The 25950-nt window shown below is 37.6% G+C and overlaps 1 protein-coding gene and 1 pseudogene across 18 annotated transcripts in view; one reads left to right on the top strand and one right to left on the bottom strand.

Moving 5' to 3' along the window:
* VPS13B (vacuolar protein sorting 13 homolog B) overlaps positions 1-16737 on the bottom strand; it is a 763196-nt gene extending 746459 nt beyond the window's left edge. For 10 of the 17 annotated variants that reach the window (XR_014255333.1, XM_082432665.1, XM_082432664.1 and 7 more), the window contains exons 1-3: positions 16430-16557; positions 15810-15988; positions 420-563 (exon numbers count right to left, since the gene is read on the bottom strand). Coding sequence is in view for 16 of the 17 variants with exons in the window: in XM_082432665.1 (XP_082288791.1) it covers positions 420-563; positions 15810-15956 (291 nt within the window). In the remaining variant the exon portion in view is untranslated. Of the gene's footprint in view, positions 1-419; positions 564-15809; positions 15989-16100; positions 16318-16360 lie in introns of those variants that run through there. The other 7 variants (XM_082432674.1, XM_082432677.1, XM_082432673.1 and 4 more) reach the window with 7 other exon arrangements.
* On the top strand, positions 571-13307 carry LOC309646421 (heterogeneous nuclear ribonucleoprotein A1 pseudogene; annotated as a pseudogene). The gene has a single exon. The product of its transcript is annotated as a heterogeneous nuclear ribonucleoprotein A1 pseudogene (transcript).
* Positions 16738-25950: the final 9213 nt, after the last annotated feature.

Genomic DNA, 25950 nt, shown 5'->3' with positions numbered 1-25950 from the left:
AGGTATGAAGGGAAATTCAATATATTTTCATCTTCTCAAAAAATAACCTGAGAATTTTCCATCTCACTTAGAAATGTCACTTTGCAAAAATTCAAAAACCTTCACCTAAAAATTGGACACAATCAGGCCCCATTTCTAGCAGATATAGGTAATAAGCAATATGTATAATCCCTATTAAGGCTATGATCAGATTAAGTAAAATGAGTATGAAAATAACCATTAGGATGTTTTATCCAAATTTAAGAAAACCCTTTTGCAATTAATTATGTTACTTTGATAGGTATGTAAAAAAAAATTAAATGTATGAGCTAAGATTTGTTTATGTAAAACCTGACACATCCCAAAAGTTAAAAAAATATCAAATACTAATAACTATTAAAATTGGTTAACATAAACAACTAAGTTTAATAATTTCTTACCTGTATTCCATCTTTAAGTTTCAAAATACATTCCATTGTATTGATGGTAATTACCACTGGTTCTGAACCCAGTTTTGTCCATGGTACATGGATCCTCAGTTCGTGAATATGTCCACTTAAAAAAGTGAATGGTAATTTCAATTCCTTAAAACACAAAATATTAAATAAAATTTAGGAAGTGCTTAATATTTTTTTCATTCTAATATCCAAAATACTTTCTGAAAAGAAAAACAAAATTTCCAACACAAAAATAGTCTGGAAATTACTTTTCATCAAAAAGCAGCATCGAGATACATTCGGTAGATTACTCCTTTCTGCCCGTGGACACCGCCAAGTAAGCATCGTTGACATCTCCCTCCTCCACTGCCATCACGTCTAAGTCAGAGTCTCCCAAAGAGCCCGAACGGCTGAGGAAGCTCTTCATCGGAGGTCTGAGCTTTGAAACAACCCATGAGTGTCTGAGGAGCCATTTTAAGCAATGGGGAACGCTCACAGATTGTGTGGTAATGAGGGATCCAAACACCAAGTACTCCAGAGGCTTCCGGTTTGTCACATATGCCACTGTGGAGAAGGTGGATGCAGCCATGAACGCAAGGCCACATGAGGTGGATGGAAGAGTTGGGGAACCAGAGAGGGCCGTCTCAAGAGAAGATTCTCAAAGACCTGGTGCCCACTTAACTATGAAAAAGATTTTTGTTGGTGGCATTAAAGAAGACACTGAAGAACATCACCTAAGAGATTATTTTGAACAGTATGGGAAAACTGAAGTGATTGAAATCATGACTGACCGAGGCAGTGGCAAAAAGAGAGGCTTTGCTTTCGTAACCTTTGATGACCATGACTCCATAGACAAGATTGTCATTCAGAAATACCACACTGTGAATGGCCACAACTGTGAAGTAAGGAAAGCCCTATCTAAGCTAGAGATGGCTAGTGCTTCATCCAGCCAAAGAGGTTGAAGTGGTTCTGGAAACTTTGGTGGTGGTCATGGAGGTGGTTTTGGTGGGAATGACAACTTTGGTCGTGGAGGAAACTTCAGTGGTCGAGGTGGCTTTGGTGGCAGTCAAGGTGGCTTTGGTGGCAGCCATGGTGGTGGTGGATATGGTGGCAGTGGGGATGGCTATAATGGATTTGGTAATGATGGAAGCAATTTTGGAGGTGGTGGAAGCTACAATGATTTTGGCAATTACAACAACCAATCTTCAAATTTTGGACCCATGAAAGGAGGAAACTTTGGAGGCAGAAGTTCTGGCCCCTGTGGTGGTGGAGGCCAATACTGTGCCGAACCACAAAACCAAGGTGGCTATGGCAGTTCCAGCAGCAGCAGGAGCTATGGCAGGGGCAGAAGGTTTTAATTACTGCCAGGAAACAAAGCTTAGCAGGAGAGGAGAGCCAGAGAAGTGACAGGGAAGCTACAGGTTACAAAAGATTTGTGAACTCAGCTAAGCACAGTGGTGGCAGGGCCTAGCTGCTACAAAGAACACATGTTTTAGACAATACTCATGTGTATGGGCAAAAAAACTCAAGGACTGTAATTGTGACTAATTGTATAACAGGTTATTTTAGTTTCTGTTCTGTGGAAAGTATAAAGCATTCCAACAAAGGGTTTTAATGTAGATTTTTTTTTTTTTTTGCACCCATGCTGTTGATTGCATGATCATGACGCTGAATAAATGTGTCTTTAAAAAAAAAAAAGGCAGCATCAATGGACTTCCCTGGTGGCACAGTGGTGGAGAATCCACCTGCCAATGCAGGGGACACGAGTTCGATCCCTGATCCAGGAAGATCCCACATGCCTCAGAGCAACTAAGCCCGTGCGCCACAACTACTGAGCCTGTGCTCTAGAGCCCACGAGCCACAACTACTGAAGCCCGCGCGCCTAGAGCCCGTGCTCCGCAACAAGAGAAGCCACCGCAATGAGAAGCCCGCGCACAGCAACGAAGAGTAGCCCCCACTCTCGCAGCTGGAGAAAGCCCACGTGCAGCAACAAAGACCCAGCACAGCCAAAAATAAATAAATTTATTTTTTTAAAAAAGCAGCATCAAATAACTTGTTAAACTATAGTTAATGATAAACTACAAAAACTTATTGTGCAAGTTACATTTAATAAGCTACTTAACCTGTGTAGGCCTCTACTTCTTATTTTGCTAAATGGAAATAATAACAGAATATGATTGTAAGGCAAGTTTAAAGAGGAGAACGGAATTAAAGATAGGAGAATGACCTGACAAAATAAAAACGGACCAACTTTGAAAAAAAATTTATTGAGCTTTACCTAATTAAAGATTGTACCCGGATACTATTTGGTCATAAATTCTAAGTGTTTTCTGACTGGTTTCCATTATTATTAAAAAGGTTAGACGTATGCTAACGCATGTATATGGAATCTAAAAAAACCGTACTGATGAACCTAGTGGCAGGGCAGAAATAAAGACACAGACGTAGAGAACGGACTTGAGTACACAGCAGGGGAAGGGGAAGCTGGGACAAAGTGAGAGTAGCATTGACATATACACACTACCAAATGTAAAATGGATGGCTAGTGGGAAGCTGCTACATAGCACAGGGAGATTAGCTCAATGCTCTGTGACAACCTAGGAGTGTGGGACAGAGAGGGTGGGAGGGAGGCTCAAGAGGGAGGGGATATGGGGATATATGTATACATATAGCTCTGATTCACTTTGTTGTACAGCAGAAACTAACACACCATTGTAAAGCAATTATACTCCAGTAAAGATGAAAAAAAAAAAATGGCACTTCCTCTCAAAAAAAAAAAGGTTAGAAATGAAAACATAAATGTTACCACAATCATTTTATACTAAACTGTTTCACCTTCAGATAAAATATGTTACAAACCAACAAAAGAAAAAAACAAATTGTATTTGGACTATATCTCAATCACATTATTGTAACTCTGTGAAAGTTAAGATAAATATTAAGCTATTCATTCATCTAAGAATTGTCCACCTACTTGGTTTAGCAATATAGTAGCAATATAGCTAAATATATAGACAGTACAGCAAAGTGGTTAAGACCAATAACTCTAGAGCCAGCACAAGTGGATTTAATCCTACTTCTGCTACTTACTAGCACAATGACAATAGGCAAGTTGTATTAACGTTATCTGTGTCTCAGTTTCTTTATCTGTAAAACTGGATAATAGTAGTGTGTTTGAGGATTAAATGAATTAATTTATATAAAGCACTTAGGACACTGTCTTCCTCAAAGAGCAATCAATATAAAGATGCTAACTATTTATTATTACAAATGTATAAGCCTCCTTTGTCTTCACAAGTTTTTTTAAAGGGCAGAATACTAAAAATCTATTTCTACTATTCTAATGGACTGTCACAATTTTTAAACAGTTCTCATTATTTCATTAATTTTAAAGATGCAGTAATTTCTCCCAGCATTAATCAATGGGACAGATTATATTTTGATCAGTGTCTATAACGAAGACAATGTTTACTGAGCACTTACTGTGTACCACACACTGCTTTAAGCACTTTACCTGCATGCAAAAGTTAATCTTTGTAAGTACCCCAAAAAGTAAATACTATTATACCCACTTTACAGATAAAAAATCTGAGGCATGGAAAGGTCAACTAACTTTCAAAAATGACTCATCTAGGAGCGCCATGACTCGAAACCGGAAAATATGATGCCAGAGCCCTTGCTCTTATCAACAACTATACTGCATCTAACTTTCATTATGAGCACTGAATACATTTCCATTGGTTATACATCCATTTGGATAATGTTCCAATGACATCTCCATCTCTACCCTTGACTTGTGTAACAATGATACGTTTGTGAAATGGCTACCAAAACCGTAGTCTATGGGCACAAATTGGCTTTTCTTAGGGAGAATTTAAAAGACACCTGAACCAAACTCAAGACCTTGGTATCACCAGAATGCTATTAATCATCTGAATAACTAACAAAACACTAACACAAGAGGCAGCATTCTACATTAAAACATGGAATTTTGAACCATATGGCCCATGTTGGAGATCCAACTGCAGTTCAACACTTATTAATTATCTGACTATAAGCAAGATCATTTCCATTTCCTCATCACAGAGTTGTTGTGATAAACAAATAAGAACACATTTATGCCTTGTAAAAGGCAAAAGAAAATGCTGACTGTTATAATAAATGGATCATCCTGAGGTAACCACAAAGAAATGATTTTCTTTTCATTCCTTTTCCTTCTCAAAATATATTGTACAACTTAAAAATATTCTATTTACTTGTAACTACTCAGAAATACATTGTGAAAAATACATCCCTGAAACCAGAATATCTATGGCTGCACAAAGGATATAGTAATGAAAAATTTAAGAAGAGGATTGACTAGCTCTCATAAATATAATTCTAGGTAAGCAATTAAAAAATATTCTCACACAGAAAAAAGGGATACTTGAAAAATGAATATAGCAGGCCACAAAAGCAAAAATAGATGAAAAGGACTATATCAAACCTAAAAACCTCCACAGAGCAAAGAAAACACTCAGCAAAGTGGAAAGGCAACCCACATGAGAGAAACTTTTTGTAAACCATATTATCTGATAAGGGGTTAAAATCTAGAATATACAAAGAACTACAACAACTCAACAACAAAAAAACAAATAATCTAATTTTAAAAATGGGGAAATGACTCAAATAGACATTTTCAAAAAAAATATACAAATGGCCAACAAATAGAGGAAAACATGCTCACCATCATTGTCAGAGATATGCAAATCAAAACCACAATGACATATTATCTCACACCTGTTATAATGGCACCTATCCAAAAAAAAACCCACCACAGGAAGTGATAAGTGTGGTGAGTATATGAAGAACGTAGAACCCTTGTGCACTGCTGATGAAAATGTAAAATGGTGCAGCCACTATAGAAAACAGTAATGGAGATTCTTCAAACAACTAAAAACAGAATTACCATATGATCCAGCAATCTGTTCTGAGCACAAACTAAAAAGAACTGAAACCAGGATCTTGAAAACATATTTGTACAACCATATTTTTTGCAGCATTATTCACAATAGTCAAGAGATGAATACAACCTAATGTCCATTGAAAGATAAATGCATAAAGAAAATGTGGTATATACACATGATGAAATATTATTCAGTCTTTAAAAAGGAAATTCTGTCATATGCTACAACATATAATGAACCTCAAGGACACTGTACTAAATGAAATAAGTCAGTCACACAAAGACAAATATTGTCTGATTCCACTTCTGTAAGGTACCTAAATTAGTCAAATTCTTAGACACATAAGTAGAACAGTGGTTGCCAGGGGCTGGGGGAAGAGAGAAAAGGGAAGTAGTTTTTCAATGGGTACAGAACTTACGTTTTGGAAGATGAAAAGTTCTAGAGATCTGTTGAACAACAATGTATTGGGTTGGCCAAAAAGTGCATTCAGGTTTTTCTGTAATACATTATGGAAAAACCCAAAGAAACTTTTTGGCCACCCCAATATATATAATTAACACAACTATCCACTTAAAAATGGTTAAGATGGTAAATTTTATGCTATATGCTTTTTACCACAAAATAAAAATGAATGTAAGACAGGACTTCAAGAATTCTAAGTTAGAAGGTTGGCAAATCCTCTCCCCAGAAAGCAGTGACAAAACTGGACGAAGTTATTAAAAACAACAGAAATCCCAGGGGCAATAAGGGAAGGCTACCCTGAGGTCACAACAGCAGTTGGTGCAAGAAACTAAACAGAAGACCAGCCAGAAAATTAACAGAGAAATCCAGAGAACAAGACAGCCAAAGATGGCCTTGCTATGACCTCAGTATCCCTGGTAACCTGGAAAGCTATACGTATGTGCCAGGCTGTGCTTACTCAGACGACACTGGAGAGACCCCTAACAATCTACTCATCCTTGGTTGACCAAGAAGCCTTGTAAACAGAGTAAGTAAAAACATGGATCAGATTTGTAAACTCCTTGAACTTTGAAAGCATTATCCAGTACATGTATATGTCCCATGCCAAAGAGTATAAGCCATATTAGTTCAAAAGTTTAAACAACCTCTAGCCAATCACTGGCTGATGACTCAATTATAGTGACCCAGGGACAATCCCTAGAAAGCCAAGCCTAAAAGCAGAAAGAATTGGGGGAGAAAAAAAAAAAAAACTGAGCACAGTCACCAGAGGCCACACACTGCAGAGGAAACAGACACCACAAATTTAGCCCAGGCAAGTCACTAAACAAATACATAAACCAGTAGCAACAACAAATATCCCCAGAGGGAAGAAATCAGAATGCAGAGTTGCTAAAACATATTATCCAAACGTCCAGTTTTCAACTAAAAATTGTGAAACATGAAAAGCATGCAAAGTAGTCAATAGAAACTATCTCTGAGGATGCTCAAATGTAGGACTAACTACACAAGATCTTCAAAACATCTATTATAAATATGTTCAAAGAAATAAAGGAAGCTATATTTAAATAATTAAAGGAATATACGACCACAAAGATTCATCAAGTAGAGAATACCAAGAATGAGACAGAAATATAAAAAAAAAAAAAAATAGAAATTTTTGAGTTTAAAAATACAATAAATGAAATTAAAAATTCACTGAAAGAGCTCAACATCAGATTTGAGCTGGCAGAAGAAAGAATCAGCAAATCCACACCCAGACATATCAAAGCAAAAACTTTGAAAGCCTAGGACAAGAAGAAAATTTTGAAAGCAGAAACAGAAAATCAACTTGTCACATACAAGAAAACTCTTAGTAGATTACAAGCTACCTTGTCATTACAAACAATAAGGGCAAAAAGGCAGTGAGATGATATATTTAAATAACAAAAGAAAATAACCATCAACCAAAAATCCTATATCCAGCAAAAGTATACTTCAAAAATGAAGGTGAAATAAAGGCATACCGAAATAAACAAAGTCTCAGGTAATTCTTTGTAACAGAATACTAAAAGAAGTTCTTGGACCAAAAGGAAGCAATACCAGATTGTAACTCAAAGCCACACAAACAGCACTAATAAAAGTATATATGTAGATAATTATTAAAAGACAGTATAAATGTTTTCTTCTTTTTTCTTCTGATTCAAAAGGCAATCACAAAAAACAATTATAACGTTGATATACTAGGTTTATACCAAAGAAATGCAATATATGTGAAAACAATACCACAAAGGACGGAGAAGAAATGAAGCTATAGTGGAGAAAGTTTCTGTACTTTAATGGAATAAAGTTAGCATTAATCTCAAAGAGACTGTGATAAATTAGATGCATATTGTAATCCTCTAAGCAACCACTAAGAAAATAACTCAAAATAAATTAAAAATCAAAGGAATTAAAATGCAATACTAAAAAATATCTACTTTGGGGCTTCCCTGGTGGCGCAGTGGTTGAGAATCTGCCTGCCAATGCAGGGGACACGGGTTCGAGCCCTGGTCTGGGAAGATCCCACATGCCGCGGAGCAACTGGGCCCGTGAGCCACAACTACTGAGCCTGAGCATCTGGAGCCTCTGCTCCGCAACAAGAGAGGCCGCGATAGTGAGAGGCCCGCGTGCCGCGATGAAGAGTGGCCCCCACTTGCCGCAACTGGAGAAAGCCCTCGCACAGAAATGAAGACCCAACACAGCCAAAAAAATAATAATAATAATAAATAAATAATAAATAAAAATATCTACTTAATAGTAAAGAAAGTCACAAAGGATTATGAGAGAAACAAAAAAGACATGAGACACTTAGAAAATAGCAAAATGGTAGACAGAAATCCAACCATATGAATAAAAACATAATGTGAATGGATTAAATATTCCAATCAAAAGGCAAAGATCGCTTCCATATCCTGGCTATTGTAAATAGTGCTGCAATGAACACTGGGGTGCATGTGTCTTTCTGAATTATGGTTTTCTCTGGGTATACTGCCAGTAGTGGGATTGCTGGGTCATATGGCAGTTCTATTTTTAGTTTTTTAAGGAACCTCCATACTGTTCTCCATAGTGGCTGTATCAATTTACATTCCCACCAACAGTGTAAGAGGGTTCCCTTTTCTCCACACCCTCTCCAGCATTTGTTCTTTGTAGATTTTTTTGATGATGACCATTCTGACTGGTGTGAGGTGATACCTCACTGTAGTTTTGATTTGCACTTCTCTAATAATTAGTGATGTTGAGCAACTTTTCATGTGTTTGTTGGCCGTCTGTATGTCTTCTTTGGAGAAATGTCTACTTAGGTCTTCCACCCATTTTTTGATTGGGTTGTTTTTTTTTTTTTTGACATTGAGCTAAATGAGCTTCTTGTATATTTTGGAGACTAATCTTTTGTCAGTTGCTTCGTTTGCAAATATTTTCTCCCACTCTGAGGGCTGTCTTTTCATCAACAGAGGAATGGATAAAGAAGATGTGGTACATATATACAGTGGAATATTACTCAGCCATAAAAAAGTAATGAAACTGGGTCATTTGCAGAGATGTGGATGGACCTATAGACTGTCATAGAGAGTGAAGTAAGTCAGAAAGAGAAAAACAAATATCGTATATTAACACATATATGTGGAATCTAGAAAAATGGTATAGATGATTTTCTTTGCAAACCAGAAATAGAGACACAGACATAGAGAACAAACGATGCCAAGGGTGAAGGGTGGCAGGGTGGAATGAATTGGGAGATTGGGATAGTGATACTATGTATAAAAAAGGTAACTAACGAGAACATACTATATAGCACAGGGAACTCTACTCAATGCTCTGTGGTGACCTAAATGGGAAGGAAATCCAAAAAAGAGGGGATACATGTATATGTATAGCTGATTCATTTTGCTATACAGCAGAAACTAACACAACATTGTAAAGCAACTATACTCCAATAAAAATTAATTTTAAAAAGAAAGGCAAAGATTGTCAGACTGGATTTTAAAAACTAGTAAGATCCAACTATATGCTCTCCGCAAGAGACATACTTTAGATTCAAAAACACAAATAGGTTGAAAATAAGAAAAAGGTTTTTTTTTTTTTCATTTTAATGTATCATTTTTCTGTATAGATACAGATAACAGATTGGTGGTTGCCAGAGGCAATGGGGTGGAAAGTGAATGAAATGGGTAAAGGTGGTCGAAAGATACAAGCTTCTAGTTATAAAATAAAAAAAGTCCTGGGATATAATGTACAGCATGGTGAGTACAGTTAATAATACTGTATTCCATATTTGAAAGGTGCTAAGAGAGTAAATCTTGAAAGTTCTCATCACAAGAAACAAAACTTTTTTAACTATGTATGGTGACAGATGTTAACTGGGCTTACTTTGGTGATCATTTTGCAATATATACAAATATCAAATCATTACATTGTACACCTGAAACTAATATAACACTATATGTCTTTTACACCATAATAAAAAAATTAATAAACAAGATCCCAGGAAGTCATGTGATCCAGTTTCTTGCCTTGAATACATCAAATCACCATATTTTCTTGCTATTTAGGGAAATGGTATGGTATTCTATTTTAGGCATATAAAGAATTTTAATTTCTATGATCTTAATTCCAGCAGTATTTTCCCCTGGTTTTCATATGAGTGTTCTCCAATGCAAATAAGTAACAATTAAAAACAGTTTATCCCAGTCAGAGGTTAAAAATACAGCAGATGAAATTTTAAAGAATTGTTGAAGCCAAATAACATGTCTGTAAAACTTTCAAACAGTGTGGTACCAGGCTTGAAGAAACACAACACAAGGCAAAAGTGGTAAGATAGTTTAATATGCAGTGTACTGAGGGGAAAAAGAAAAGAACATGTATCATGCAACCAGTAACCATAAGAGAGGTAATTACCCTATTATCAGATAAAATAGACTTTAAGAAAAAAAACTGTTACTAAAGATAACATGGGACACTTTATAATGATAGATGGGTAAATTCAAGAAGAAAATATATACAAATGAACTTATTTACAAAACAGAAACAGACTCAGAGATTTCGAAAACAAACCTACGGTTACCAAAGGGGAAACGTGGTGGGGAGAGATAAATTAGGAGTTTGGGATTAACATACACACACTACCATTTATAAAATAGATAACCAACAAGGACCTACTGTATGGCACAGGGAACTCTACTCAATATTCTGTAATAACCTACATGGGTAAAGAATCTGAAAAAGAATGAGCATATGTATAACTGAATCACTTTGCTGTACACCTGAAACTAACACAACATTGTAAATCAACTATACTCCAATAAAAAAATTTTTAAAAAGAAAATATAAAACATATATAAGCATAGCAACAGAGCCCCAAAATAAATCAAAAACTGACAAAAGTGAGAAAATAAATAATTCAATAACTTACAATAATAAACAGAACAGACAGAAAATCAACAAAGATATAGAAGACCTGAAAAACACTATCAACCAATTTAGACCTTACATCTATAAACCATTCCATCCAACATCTGCAAAAATACACTGCTATCTCAAGGAAAATCAGAAAACGTTTGAACTGAATGAAAATAAAAACACAACATACCAAAATTCATAGGATGCAGCTAAGAAACGTAGAGCTGTAAATGTCTATAGCAGAAAAAGAGAACTATCTCAAATCAATAACCTAGGCTTCTACCTGCAGGCAGCAGAAAAACAAACTAAACCAAACTAAACAAGCTAACCCAAACTGAACAGACAAAAACAAGGACCACAATACCAAAAAAGGCAGGAGAGGAAGAGGGCAAATGCAGTTAAACTACTGTAAGATTATTCAGGAAATGGTAAGAATGCTAATTTCAGGTAGATGTCAATAAGTCAAATATCCATTTTGTTATCTTTAGAGAAGCAACTGAAATGATTTTTAAAAGAGTATAATTAAAAAGACTTTAAGGCAAAAAGAATTACTACAGTGAATGAAAGAGGGACACATTTCAGAATGATTTTTTTTAAGTATATTCAACAATAAGGTATCACAGTACTGAATCTGTATGCACTTAACAATGTAACTTCAAGGTATATAAAGTGAAGGTTGGCAAAACTATAAAAGGGAAGTAGACAAATCCACAATCATAGTTGGAGATGTTAACCATTAACATACCTCTCTTAGTAATTGACAGAACAAGCAGACAATGAAAATCCATATGGATTTATAAGATTTGAAGAACTCTAATAACCAATTTGAAGCAACTGACATTTATGGAAGAATAAGGCAACAACTGTAGGATACACATTTCTCATCAATTACACATGGAATACTTACAAAAATAAAATTTTGACCATATACTAAGTCATAAATTATAATGGATCAAAATCATACAGAGAATGTGCTGACCACAATGGAGTTAAATTAGAAATCAATAACAGAAAGATAATTATTCCCTAAATGTCTGGAAATTAAGCAACACACTTCTAAATAACCCATGGATTAAAGAAGAAGTCAAAATGGAATTTTAAATTTTTTAAGCTGAGTAATAATGAAAAGACAAGACAACATATAAAATTGTGGTGATAAAGCTAAATAGATGGTTAAACAAAAATGTACAGTATTCAATGCACATATTAGAGTAGAAAAGGGTTGAAGAAAATCAATAACCTAAGCTTCCACCTCAAGAAGCTAGAGAAAACAATGGCAAATCAAATCCAAAGAAACAGGAAAAAAAAGAAATGATTAAAAAAAATAAGAGCAGAAATACATTACGGGGACTTCCCTGGTGGCACAGTGGTTGAGACTCCACCTGCTAATGCAGGGGACATGGGTTCGAGCCCTGGTCCAGGAAGATCTCACATGCCACGGAGCAACAAAGCCTGTGTGCCACAACTACTGAGCCTGTGCTCTAGAGCCCATGAGCCACAACTACTGAGCCCTCGTGCCACAACTACTGAAGCCCGCGTGCCTAGAGCTCGTGCTCCGCAACAAGAGAAGCCACCACAATGAGAAGCCTGCGCACCACAACAAAGAGTAGCCCCTGCTCGCCGCAACTAAAGAAAGCCCGCGCACAGCAACGGAGACCCAACACAGCCAAAAATAAGTGAATAAATAAATAAATTATTTTTTAAAAAAGAAATACATTACGAAGAAAGCAGGAATACAGTAGAAAAAAATCAATAAAGTTGGGTTTTGACTAATATTAATAAAGCCCTAGCAATACTAATGAAAATACAAATTACTAATATAAGCATTGAAAAGAGGATATCATAACAGTTCCCAGATTTTTTTAAGGCAACTTTAAAATGAAAAACAAACAAAAAAAACCAACTTTATGGCTTAAATATGACAACTTAGAGCAGAGACAAGCAAACTTTTTCAGTAAGGAGCAGACAGTAAATATTTCAGGCTTTTGCAAGCCATGCAGACTCTGTTCCAGCCACTTAACCCTGTCGTTTTAGCTTGCAAAAGCAGCCACAGACAACATGTAAACGAATGAGAATAGCTGGGCTCCAATAAAATTTTATTTACAAAGTTAGGCCCACACCATTGTTTGCTGATCCCTGATTTTGAGGAAATGGAGAAATTCCTTGAAAAGCATAACTAACCAAAACTAACAAAAGGAGAAACAGAAATCTAAATAGTCCTATATCTGTTAAAGAAATTAAATCAGGAATTAAAAACTTTCTAACTAAGAAAACTCCTAACTAGCATGACTTCATAATTAATTTTTCCTAACATTTAAAAAACTGGTAAGGGGCAGCAGAGGGATAAATTGGGAGACTGGGATTGACATATACACACTACTATATGTAAAACAGATAACTAATAAGGGCCTACTGTGTAGCACAGGGAACTCTACTCAGTACTCTGTAATGACCTATATGGGGGAAGAATCTAAAAAAAGAGTGGATATATGTATATGTATAACTGATTCACTTTGCTGCACAGCATAACGAACACAACACTGTAAATCAACTGGACTCCGATAAAAATTTTTTTTAATTAAATTTAAAAAATTTTAAAACTAATAAAGGAAAAAAGTTGGAGATTTCACATTTCTTGATTTCAAAACTTACTACAAAGTCATGGTAATCAAAACAATGGGATACTGACATAAAGACAGACATACAGGCCAATGGAATCATATGGAGGGCCCAGAAATAAACCCTCCTATCAATGATCATTTGATTTTCAAGAAAGGTGCCAAGATCACTCAGTAGGGAAAGGACAGTCTTCGACAAATGATGTTGGGAAAACTGAATAACCATATGCAAAAAAATATGAAGTTTGATCCTTGTACCATATACAAAAATTAACTCAAAAGGGATCAAATATCTAAATGTGAGAGCTAAAACTACAAAACTCTTAGAAGAAAACATAGGGGAAAAGCTTCATGACCCTGGATTTGGCAATGATTTCTTGGATATAACACCAAAAGCCCAGGCATCAAAAGAAAAAGTTGTAAGTTGGACTTCATCAAAATTTAAAACTTTGGGGGGCTTCCCTGGTGGCGCAGTGGTTAAGAATCCGCCTGCCAATGCAGGGGACACGGGTTCAAGCCCTGGTCCGGGAAGATCCCACATGCCACGGAGCAACTAAGCCCCTGCGCCACAACTACTGAAGCCTGCACGCCTAGAGCACGTGCTCTGCAACAAGGGAAGTCACCACACTGAGAAGCCCACTCACCACAACGAAGAGCAGCCCCTGCTCAACACAACTAGAGAAAGCCCGCATGCAGCAACGAAGACCTAACACAGCCAAATAAATAAATAAATAAATAAATAAAAAGTTTAAAAAAAAAAAAAAATTTAAAACTTTGGTTCTTCAAAGGACACTATCAACAGAGTCAAGAGGCAACCCACAATGGGAGATGATACTTGCACATCATATCTGATAAGGGATTGATATCCAGAATATATAAATAATTCCTACAATTCAGTAACAACAAAAAAACTTTCTAAAATGGGCAAAGGACTTGAACAGACATTTCTCCAAAGAAGATACACAAACAGCCAATAGCACAGGGAAAGGCTAAAAATAACAAACTTACCAAGTAACAGCAAAAATGTGAAGTAACTGGAACTCCCACACATTATTGGTGAGAATGTTAATTGGTACAACCACTCCGGAAAACTATCAGTATCCATTAAAGCTAAATATATGCCTGCCTCCTAGGTATGCATCTAAAGGAAATCAACACCTCTGTCCAATACAAGAATGTTCATAAGAGCTTTCTTCATAATTGTCAAAAGTAGAAAAAATCCAAATGTACCTCAAAAGGAAAATAAATATATAAACTGTGAATCTTTATACAATGGAATACCACAAGGCAATACAAAGAATAAACTGTCATTCATTCAAGAACCTGGGTTAATCTTGGCCATAATGTTGAACAAAAGAATTCAAACACAAGTGATTCTCATTTATTTAAGTTTCAAGAACAGATTCAAGAAACTTATCTGTGTTGATAGAAGTCAGAATAGCAGTCACTTGTTTCAGGGGTGGGGTACTAATTACAAAAAGGCAAGGAGAGCGTTTTGGGGTGTAGGAAATATTTTATTTCTTTATCTGGATAGTGGTTACACAGGTGTATACATATGCAAAATTTGAGCTGTATACTTAGGATTTGTGCTCATTAAGAAACAATGAAAATATTAAGATAATCAACCTTGGAGAGAGGAAGGGGAAGAAACCAAGAATATTATTTCTCAGTGTTAACTCCAGGTTATTCCAGACTACAGAAGGCAGTGGAATATAACTAAAAGTTACTAATAACATCACCATCAGATTGTCTTCCCTTATCTCCTAAAAAGCAGTTGGTCTCTGACTCCTGAGTTTCCAGAGATAATTTTTGTATTCTCAAGCCTAAAAGAATTGCCTGGCATATGTTAATAATAAGTGTACTAAGTGAATTAATAAATATATGAACTTTGAAGTTACAGTTCATTTACATCAGACCATTCCCACGTTAAAAAAAAAAAAAAAGAAACTAAAAAAGTGATTAAGAAAGAAGTTTTCAACTATGCTGGCATTCTCAATCTGTCTGTCTACTCAATATTCTGAGGATGTCATGGGTAATGTCATTTTTCCCACTAAGAGAACCTTCCTCAAGGTGTAACCTTGCTGTCTTTCGCACCCCTTCGTTCCCCAAAAAAGGAAAAAGGGAATATTTTCCAGCGTCATACAGAATCCTAGCAATGTAAATTAGCATATTCGGTAAAGCTTAAGAACTGAGTAACAGGGTGAACAATTCTGACAAGAACAATGAAATTTTTTTTCTATCTATTGCGGCAATTTGGGGGATTATGATTCTAATAATCCACCACTAGTAACAAAGCGTAAAAAAAAAATTCTGTAAAGCAAGGTCTCTAGTTCAAGATAGCCCAAAATACATTAGCAGAAAAACTAAGCTTTTAAAGCATAAAGTCAGAGTGTAGGAAAGCACAGATTACTTCTGAGCAGGCTGAAAATGTTTCCAGTGACAGCTACACCGCTTACCTGCTCCAGCACATCCAATTTTAACTCCAGCTTGCTGAGAACCACGTCTCCACCCCATAGTGAAAGCTGTAGATCTGACGGCTTTAAGTTCTTGATGTAGCGATTCACATAGCTCATTAAAATTGGAGTCACATATGACTCCAGCATTCTTTAAGGTACAGAGGAGTCAAAGTCAGAAGCTGAAAGGGGTAAAGACAGAAACATTAGAGGTAACTGAGTCTGTGGTGCATTTCTTAACGAAAAGGCATTTCTCAGGAAAGGTTGAAGAGGCCGAAAAGCAACAGTCCCCACCAAAGCGGCCGCTCGCCTTCTCCCAGAAGCAGAGAAAACTCAAATGGACTCTCTGCTCCAGCCGCGACTTCCTCACTAGTACAACTCCCCTCAACTCGCCTGGCGAGGAGTGGGAAGAAGAGGTGGTGACCTAAAGAAAGCGGGTCCCCTGGAGTGGGAAAATGAAGAGAGGCAGGCTCGCCTTTGGCCGCCGCACCCCTCCCTTAGCCAGCCCAGCCGCCCCAGGAGGCCCTCGCCCCTCGGAACCCGGCCGGATCTACCACCGTAGAAACAGAGCCAGAAGCAGGCCGTACGCCTCTCGCCGTATTCCACCCTCGGGTGACACTCACGCCGAAGAGTACCGTGGCGTCTCCTCCACCTCCCGGTACCTGGCACCCGCCTCCGGAGGCGGCGCAGCTCCCGTACCGCGCCACTTCCGGGTGTGCCCCGCTCGGTGCTCGAAACAAACTAACCCTCCACCGCCACCACTCGACTCCGCAGCAGGGCCGGAGTTCTCAGGCTGGAGAAGCCATTCAGTGCGTCTTCTAGAAGGAGACCGCTGGCGCTCGGCCAGCCTGCGTCTCCACTCCGACCCCGCCAGTGGTTCGCACAAAACTCTAGGAAGTGCGCGGGGGAGGTGGGCGGACCGGTAAAGCGGAGACACCGGAGATCCGGAAGTGGTGCTCCGGCAAGAGAGCAACTGAGGTGGAGATCGAGTCCGAGTGAGGAAGCACGGAAGGCCATAGGTCCCATGAGGAGGAAGAAAGCGGGTCCTAGTGTTTAAAGCCCTGAAAACCAAGTGGTTTTTGTTTTTCTTAGGAAATGGAAGGCCTGGAAAGAACTTGGGTTCAGTGTGCAGAGCAATAGCAATAAGGCTGCAGGTGGGGTGGGGGGTAAATTTAGATCGAGAGCTTCATTTGCGGGAGGAAAGGAGAAATTGAAGGGATCGGGATGTGTGATGTAAGAGAATGCGTTTTGACCAAACGTGTAAACGAGCTCTCGCGTTCTTTTACTTTGGCGAAGGAGTGGTTTAGTATGTTTAAATTTGTGCGGGGAAGGAATAAAGAGAAAATCGTGGAGGTCCATTGGATTGCAGGCCGATATATGGAACTTCAGAAAAGCGGTAGGAATAGCAGAAGGAAATGAGACTCTTAGAGAAAGTGAAAAGAAATAGCTGATAGGGAATGAATTCAAAGTTTTTTAAGAGTCAGTTTTGGTTGCTTTTATTAGGCTGAAATGAATGTATAAAATACTACCTTTCCTTCTAGTACTTTGCAAGCTTACGAAGTCAAGAAACTTAAACACCCAACACCGGATAAACACCTATATACTGGGCTTAAAGGGATAGCATAGGACATGCTGCCTAATTTTTGACCAGTATTTACTATTTTTGGTAACCTCTGAAGAAGACACCTACCACTGCATTTTGAAAATAGACTTTCCTTACAAAGTTATTAAAATATCCACCCATGTTGTCGTTGCATTTAATTGAAAACACTTCCTAAGTAAATTCCTAAAACTCTTTATTGGAATTCAATTTAAGATTTCTTTTTTTTTAATTTTTGAATTTTATTTTATTTATTATTTTATACAGCAGGTTCTTATTAGTTATCCATTTTATACATATTAGTGTATATATGTCAATCCCAGTCTCCCAACTCATTGGTGGTAGGATGAAATTAAGGTTTCTTGAAAGAGTTTTAGAAACTGCCATAGGAAAGAGGCATAAGAGGATGCCAAGGTGTTTAGATCTGTTTTGTTAATGAAAATAAGGAACTACGTTTCAAAAAGAAAGAAGGTGGGGGGGGGGTTGGAGAAAGAGGAAGGAAGGAAGGAAAAAAAAAAGAAGGAAAGAAAGAGAAGCAGCTAATGGCTAATTCAGAGCAACTGTCTTCTCACAAAAAGCCTTGATGAATAACCCAAGTAATCTGGGTCTTATTAAAGCCTACTAAATCAGCCAACTAAATTATCCAAGTAATTAGTTATCTGCTTCACTTGAAAAGTGAAGAGGTTGAAGCCATAGCTCAGAAGTTTTAATATAAATGGTTCCACTAATTGTTTGAAAGCCCTAGGTGGTCTAGAGCAGGAGCTCCAAGTCCTGTTATTCTGCTAGGGAAGAAAAAGGGCCTAGTCTTATTTGTGTGGTAATTTAATAAATGAGACCAATATATTAAGATAAATTAGCCAGATTTTTTTTTTTTTTTGAGATGTGAAGTCTTTAATCAGATGTTCCACGCAGGTCAGAGACCTTTTGGTTGTATTGATAAAATTTCTGCAAATTCTTTAATTTTTTTTTTTAAACATCTTTACTGGAGTATAATTGCTTTACAATGGTGTGTTAGTTTCTGCTTTATAACAAAGTGAATCAGTTATACGTATACATATGTTCCCATATCTCTTCCCTCTTGCATCTCCCTCCCTCCCGCCCTCCCTATCCCACACCTCTAGGTGGACACAAAGCACAGAGCTGATCTCCCTGTGCTATGCAGCTGCTTCCCACTAGCTATCTATTTTACAGTTGGTAGTGTATATATGTCCATGCCACTCTCTCACTTTGTCACATCTTACCCTTCCCCCTCCCCATATCCTCAAGTCCATTCTCTAGTAGGTCTGTGTCTTTATTCCCGTCTTGCCCCTAGGTTCTTCATGACCCTTTTTTTTTTTCCTTAGATTCCATATATATGTGTTAGCATACTGTATTTGTATGCATACTGTATTTGTTTTTCTCTTTCTGACTTACTTCACTCTGTATGACAGACTCTAACTCCATCCACCTCACTACAAATAACTCCATTTCGTTTCTTTTTATGGCTGAGTAATATTCCATTGTATGTGCCACATCTTCTTATCCATTAGCCAGATTTTTTTTTAACAACTTTATTGGACTATAACTGTTTACAATAGTGTGTTAGTTTCTGCTTTATAATAAACTGAAACACCTATACGTATACATATATCCCCATATCCCCTCTCTCTTGCAACTCCCTCCCACCCTCCCTATCCCACCCCTCTAGGTGGTCACAAAGCACTGAGCTGCTCTCCCTGTGCTATGCTGCTTCCCACTAGCTATTTTACATTTGGTAGTATATAGAAGTCCATGCCAGTCTCTCACTTCGCCCCAGCTTATCCTTCATCCTCCCCGTGTCCTCAAGTCCATTCTCAACGTCTGCATCTTTATTCCTGTCCTGCCCCAGGTTCTTCATAGCCATTTTTTTTTTAGATTCCATATATATGTGTTAGCATACGGATTTGTTTTTCTCTTTCTGACTTACTTCACTCTGTATGACAGACTCTAGCCCCACCCACCTCACTACAAATAACTCAATTTCATTGCTTTTTATGGCTGAGTAATATTCCATTGTATATATATATATATATATATATATATGCCACATCTTCTTTATCCATTCATCTGTCGATGTACACTTAGGTTGCTTCCATGTCCTGGCTATTGTAAATAGAGCTACAATGAACACTTTGGTACATGAATGTGTTTTTTTTTTAACATCTTTACTGGAGTATAATTGCTTTACAATGGTGTGTTAGTTTCTGCTTTATAACAAAGTGTATCACTTATACATATACATATGTTCCCATATCTCTTCCCTCTTGCATCTCCCTCCCTCCCACCCTCCCTATCCCACCCCTCTAGGTGGTCACAAAGCACCGAGCTGATCTCCCTGTGCTATGCGGCGGCGGCGGCTGCTTCCCTCTAGCTATCTATTTTACGTTTGGTAGTGTATATATGTCCATGCCACTCTCTCATTTTATCATATCTTACCCTTCCCCCTCCCCATATCCTCAAGTCCATTCTCTAGTAGGTCTGTGTCTTTATTCCCGTCTTGCCCCTAGGTTCTTCATGACCTTTTTTTTTTTCTTAGATTCCATATATATGTGTTAGCATATGGTATTTGTTTTTCTCTTTCTGACTTACTTCACTCTGTATGACAGACTCTAGGTCCATCCACCTCACTACAAATAACTCAATATTGTTTCCTTTTATGGCTGAGTAATATTCGATTGTATATATGTGCCACATCTTATTTATCCATTCATCTGTCGATGGACACTTAGGTTGCTTCCATGTCCTGGCTATTGTAAATAGAGCAGCAATGAACATTTTGATACATGACTGTTTTTGAATTATGGTTTTCTCAGGATATATGCCCAGTAGTGGGATTGCTGGGTCGTATGGTAGTTCTATTTTTAGTTTTTTAAGTAACCTCCATACTGTTCTCCATAGTGGCTGTATCAATTTACATTCCCACCAACAGTGCAAGAGGGTGCCCTTTTCTCCACAGCCCCTCCAGCATTTATTCTTTGTAGATTTTTTGATGATGGTCATTCTAACCGGTATGAGATGATATATCATTGTAGTTTTGATTTGCATTTCTCTAATGATTAATGATGTTGAGCATTCTTTCATGTGTTTGTTGGCAAACTGTATATCTTCGTTGGAGAAATGTCTTTTTAGGTCTTCTGCTCATTTTTGTATTGGGTTGTTTCTTCTTTTGATATTGAGCTGCATGAGCTGCTTGTAAATTTTGGAGATTAATCCTTTGTCAGTTGCTTCATTTTCAAATCTTTTCTCCCATTCTGAGGGTTGTCTTTTCGTCTTGTTTATGGTTTCCTTTGCTGTGCAAAAGCTTTTAAGTTTCATTGGGTCCCATTTGTTTATTTTTGTTTTTATTTCCATTTCTTTAGGAGGTGGGTCAAAAAGGATCTTGCTATGATTTATGTCATAGAGTGTTCTGCCTATGTTTTCCTCTAAGAGTTTTATAGTGGCTGGCCTTACGTTTAGGTTTTTACTCCATTTTGAGTTTATTTTTATGTATGGTGTTAGGGAGTGTTCTAATTACATACGTTTACATGTATCTGTCCAGTTTTCCCACCACCACTTATTGAAGAGGCTGTCTTTTCTCCACTGTATATTCTTGCCTCCTTTATCAAAGATAAGGTGACCATACGTGCGTGGGTTTATCTCTGGGCTTTCTATCCTGTTCCATTGATCTATATTTCTGTTTTTCTGCCAGTACCATACTGTCTTGACTACTGTAGCTTTGTAGTATAGTCTGAAGTCAGGGAGCCTGATTCCTCCAGCTCCGTTTTTCTTTCTCAAGATTGCTTTGGCTATTTGGGGTCGTTTGTGTTTCCATACAAATTGTGAAATTTTTTGTTCTAGTTCTGTGAAAAATGCCAGTGGTAGTTTGATAGGGATTGCATTGAATCTGTAGATTGCTTTAGATAGTAGAGTCATTTTCACAATGTTGATTCTTCTAATCCAAGAACACGGTATATCTCTTCATCGATTTGTATCATCTTTAATTTCTTTAATCAGTGTCTTATAATTTTCTGCATACAAGTCTTTTGTCTCCTTAGGTAGGTTTATTCCTAGCTATTTTATTCTTTTTCTTGCAATGGTAAATGGGAGTGTTTTTTTAATTTCACTTTCAGATTTTTCATCATTAGTGTATAGGAATGCTAGAGATTTCTGTGCATTAATTTTGTATCCTGCTACTTTACCAAATTCATTGATTAGCTGTAATAGTTTTCTGGTAGCATCTTTAGGATTCTCTATGTATAGTATCATGTCATCTGCAAACAGTGACAGCTTTACTTCTTTTCCGATTTGGATTCCTTTTATTTCTTTTTCTTCTCTGAGTGCTGTGGCTAAAACTTCCAAAACTATGTTGAATAATGGTGAGAGTGGGCAACCTTGTCTTGTTCCTGATCTTATTGGAAATGGTTTCAGTTTTTCACCACTGAGGACGATGTTGGCTGTGGGTTTGTCATATATGGCCTTTATTATGTTCAGGAAAGTTCCCTCTGTGCCTACTTTCTGGAGGGTTTTTATCATAAATGGGTGTTGAATTTTGTCGAAAGCTTTCTCTGCATCTATTGAGATGATCATATGGTTTTTCTCCTTTAATTTGTTAATATGGTGTATCACATTGATTGATTTGCGCATATTGAAGAATCCTTGAATTACTGGGATAAACCCCACTTGATCGTGGTGTATGATCCTTTTAATGTGCTGTTGGATTCTGTTCGCTAGTATTTTGTTGAGGATTTTTGCATCTATGTTCATCAGTGATATTGGCCTGTAGTTTTCTTTCTTTGTGACATCTTTGTCTGGTTTAGGTATCAGGGTGATGGTGGCCTCATAGAATGAGTTGGGGAGTGTTCCTCCCTCTGCAATATTTTGTAAGAGTTTGAGAAGGATAGGTGTTAGCTCTTCTCTAAATGTTTGATAGAATTCGCCTGTGAAGCCATCTGGTCTTGGGCTTTTGTTTGTTGGAAGATTTTTAATCACACTTTCAATTTCAGTGCTTGTGACTGGTCTGTTCATATTTTCTATTTCTTCCTGGTTCAGTCTCAGAAGGTTGTGCATTTCTAAGAATTTGTCCATTTCTTCCAGGTTGTCCATTTTTATTGGCATAGGGTTGCTTGTAGCAATCTCTCATGATCCTTTGTATTTCTGCAGTGTCAGTTGTTACTTCTCCTTTTTCATTTCTAATTCTATTGATTTGAGTCCTCTCTCTTTTTTGCTTGATGAGTCTGGCTAATGGTTTATAAATTTTGTTTATCTTCTCAAAGAACCAGCTTTTAGTTTTATTGATCTTTGCTATTGTTTCCTTCATTTCTTTTTCATTTATTTCTGATCTGATCTTTGTGATTTCTTTCCTTCTGCTGACTTTGTGGGTTTTTTGTTCTTCTTTCTCTAATCGCTTTAGGTGTAAGGTTAGATTTTTTTATTTGAGATGTTCCTTGTTTCTTAAGGTAGGATTGTATTGCTATAAATGTCCCTCTTAGAACTGCTTTTGCTGCATCCCACAGGTATTGGGGCGTTGTGTTTTCATTGTCATTTGTTTCTAGGTATTTTTTGATTTCCTCTTTGATTTCTTCTGTGATCTCTTGGTTGTTAAGTAGTGTATTGTGTAGCCTCCATGTGTTTGTATTTTTTGCAGATCTTTTCCTGTAATTGATATCTAGTCTCATAGCGTTGTGGTTGGAAAAGATACTTGATACGATTTCAATTTTCTTAAATTTACCAAGGCTTGATTTGTGACCCATGGTATGGTCTATCCTGGAGAATGTTCCATGAGCACTTGAGAAGAATGTGTATTCTGTTGTTTTTTGATGGAATGCCCTATAAATATCAATTAAGTCCATCTTGTTTAATGTATCATTAAAAGCTTGTGTTTCCTTATTTATTTTCATTTTGGATGATCTGTCCACTGGTGAAAGTGGGGTGTTAAAGTCCCCTACTATGACTGTGTTACTGTCGATTTCCCCTTTTATGGCTGTTAGCATTTGCCTTATGTATTGAGGTGCTCCTATGCTGGGTGCTTAAATATTTACAATTGTTATATCTTCTTCTTGGATCAATCCCTTCATCATTATGTAGTTTTCTTTTTTGTCTCTTGTAATAGTCTTTATTTTAAAGTCTATTTTGTCTGATATGAGAATTGCTACTCCAGCTTTCTTTTTTTTTTTTTAAAGGAATGAAGTTTTTTTTTTTAATAAATTTATTTATTTTTGACTGCATTGGGTCTTCTTTGCTGCGCGTGGGCTTTCTCAAGTTGCGGCAAGTGGGGGGCTACTCTTCGTTGCGGTGGGTGGGCTTCCCATTGCGGTGGCTTCTCTTGCTGCAGAGCACGGGCTCTAGGCTCACGGGCTTCAGTAGTTGTGGCGTGTGGGCTCAATAGTTGTGCCTTGCGAGCTTAGTGGCTCTGCAGCATGTGGGATCTTCCTGGACCAGGGCTCGAACCCATGTCCCCTGCATTGGCAGGTGGATTCTTAACCACTGTGCCACCACGGAAGTCTCTCCAGCTTTCTTTTGATTTCCATTTGCATGGAATATCTTTTTCCATCCCCTCACTTTCAGTCTGTATGTGTCTCTAGGTCTGAAGTCGGTCTCTTGTAGACAGCATATATATGGGTCTTGTTTTTGGATCCATTCAGCCAGTCTATGTCTTTTGGTTGGAGCATTTAATCCATTTACATTTAAGGTAATTATCGATATGTATATTCCTATTACCATTTTCTTAATTGTTTTGTGTTTGTTAAAGTAGGTCTTTTCCTTCTCTTGTTTTTCCTGCCTAGAGAAGTTCCTTTAGCATTTGTCGTAAAGCTGGTGTGGTGGTGCTGAATTCTCTTAGCTTTTGCTTGTCTGTAAAGGTTTTAATTTCTCCATCAAATCTGAATGAGATCCTTCTGGTTAGAGTAATCTTGGTTGTAGGTTTTTCTTCTTCATCACTTTAAGTATGTCGTGCCACTCCCTCCTGGCTTGCAGAGTTTCTGCTGAAAGACCAGCTTTTAACCTTATGGGGATTCCCTTCTGTGTTATATGTTGTTTCTCCCTTGCTGCTTTTAATGCTTCTCCTTTGTATTTAATTTTTGATAGTTTGATTAATATGTGTCTTGGCATGTTTCTCCTTGGATTTATCCTGTTTGGGACTCTCTGTGTTTCCTGGACTTGATTAACTATTTCCTTTCCCATATTAGGGAAGTTTTCAACTATAATCTCTTCAAGTATTTTCTCAGTCCCTTTCTTTTTCTCTTCTTCTTCTGGGACCCCTATAATTCGAATGTTGGTGCGTTTAATATTGTCCCAGAGGTCTCTGAGACTGTCCTCAATTCTTTTCATTCTTTTTTCTTTATTCTGCTCTGCAGTACTTATTTCCAATATTTTATCTTCCTGGTCACTTATCCGTTCTTCTGCCTCAGTTATTCTGCTATTGATTCCTGCTAGAGAATTTTTAATTTCATTTATTGTGTTGTTCATCACTGTTTGTTTGCTCTTTAGTTCTTCTAGGTCCTTGTTAAACGTTTCTTGTATTTTCTCCATTCTATTTCCAAGATTTTGGATCATCTTTACTATCATTACTCTGAATTCTTTTTCAGGTAGACTGCCTATTTCCTGTTCATTTGTTTGGTCTGGTGGGTTTTTACCTTGCTCCTTCATCTGCTGTGTGTTTCTCTGTCTTCTCATTTTGCTTGACTTACTGTGTTTGGTGTCTCCTTTTCACAGGCTGAAGGTTTGTAGTTCCCGTTATTTTTGGTGTCTGCCCCTAGTGGTAAGGTTGGTTCAGTGGGTTGTGTAGGCTTCCTGGTGGAGGGGACTGGTGCCTGTGTTCTAGTGGATGAGGCTGGAGCTTGTCTTTCTGGGGGACAGGACCGCGTCCGGTGGTGTGTTTTGGGGTGTCTGTGACCTTATTATGATTTTAGGCAGCCTCTCTGCTAATGGGTGGGGTTGTGTTCCTGTCTTGCTAGTTGTTTGGCATGGGGTGTCCAGCACTGTAGTTTGCTGGTCGTTGAGTGGAGCTGTGTCTTAGCGTTGAGATGGAGATCTCTGGGAGAGCTTTCGCCACTTGATATTTCATGGAGCTGGGAGGTCTCTGGTGGACCAATGTCCTGAACTCGGCTCTCCCACCTCAGAGGCACAGGCCTGACACCCGGCTGGAGCACCAAGACCCTGTCAGCCACACAGCCAGGTACGTGGGGAGTTTCTTGCCTTTTGGGAAGTCTGAGGTCTTCTGCCAGCATCCAATAGGTGTTCTCTTGTAGTTGTTCCACATGTAGATGTATTTCTGATGTGTTTGTAGGGAGGAAGGTAATCTCCATGTCTTACTGTTCCACCATCTTGAGTGTCTCCTAGCCAGATATTTAAAATAGATTTTTTACTATGATGTATAAACAAAATAATAACTAACCATGGAATACTAAACATTTTTTGTGCTATTATGGCATTTTTTCTCTTGGAGCCAAGAAAAAAATTCCCAAATTCCTGCCTTGGAAAAATTATCTGGGCACTGACTTTTTTTCTTTGGTTTTAAGAATCAAAAAGTAGTGGTTTTCAGCCTGTGTT

Source organism: Balaenoptera physalus (genome assembly GCF_965194825.1).
Source record: "Balaenoptera physalus genome assembly, chromosome: 17".
NCBI classification, from domain to species: domain Eukaryota; kingdom Metazoa; phylum Chordata; class Mammalia; order Artiodactyla; family Balaenopteridae; genus Balaenoptera; species Balaenoptera physalus.
This window is presented reverse-complemented; position numbering and strand designations above follow the sequence as displayed.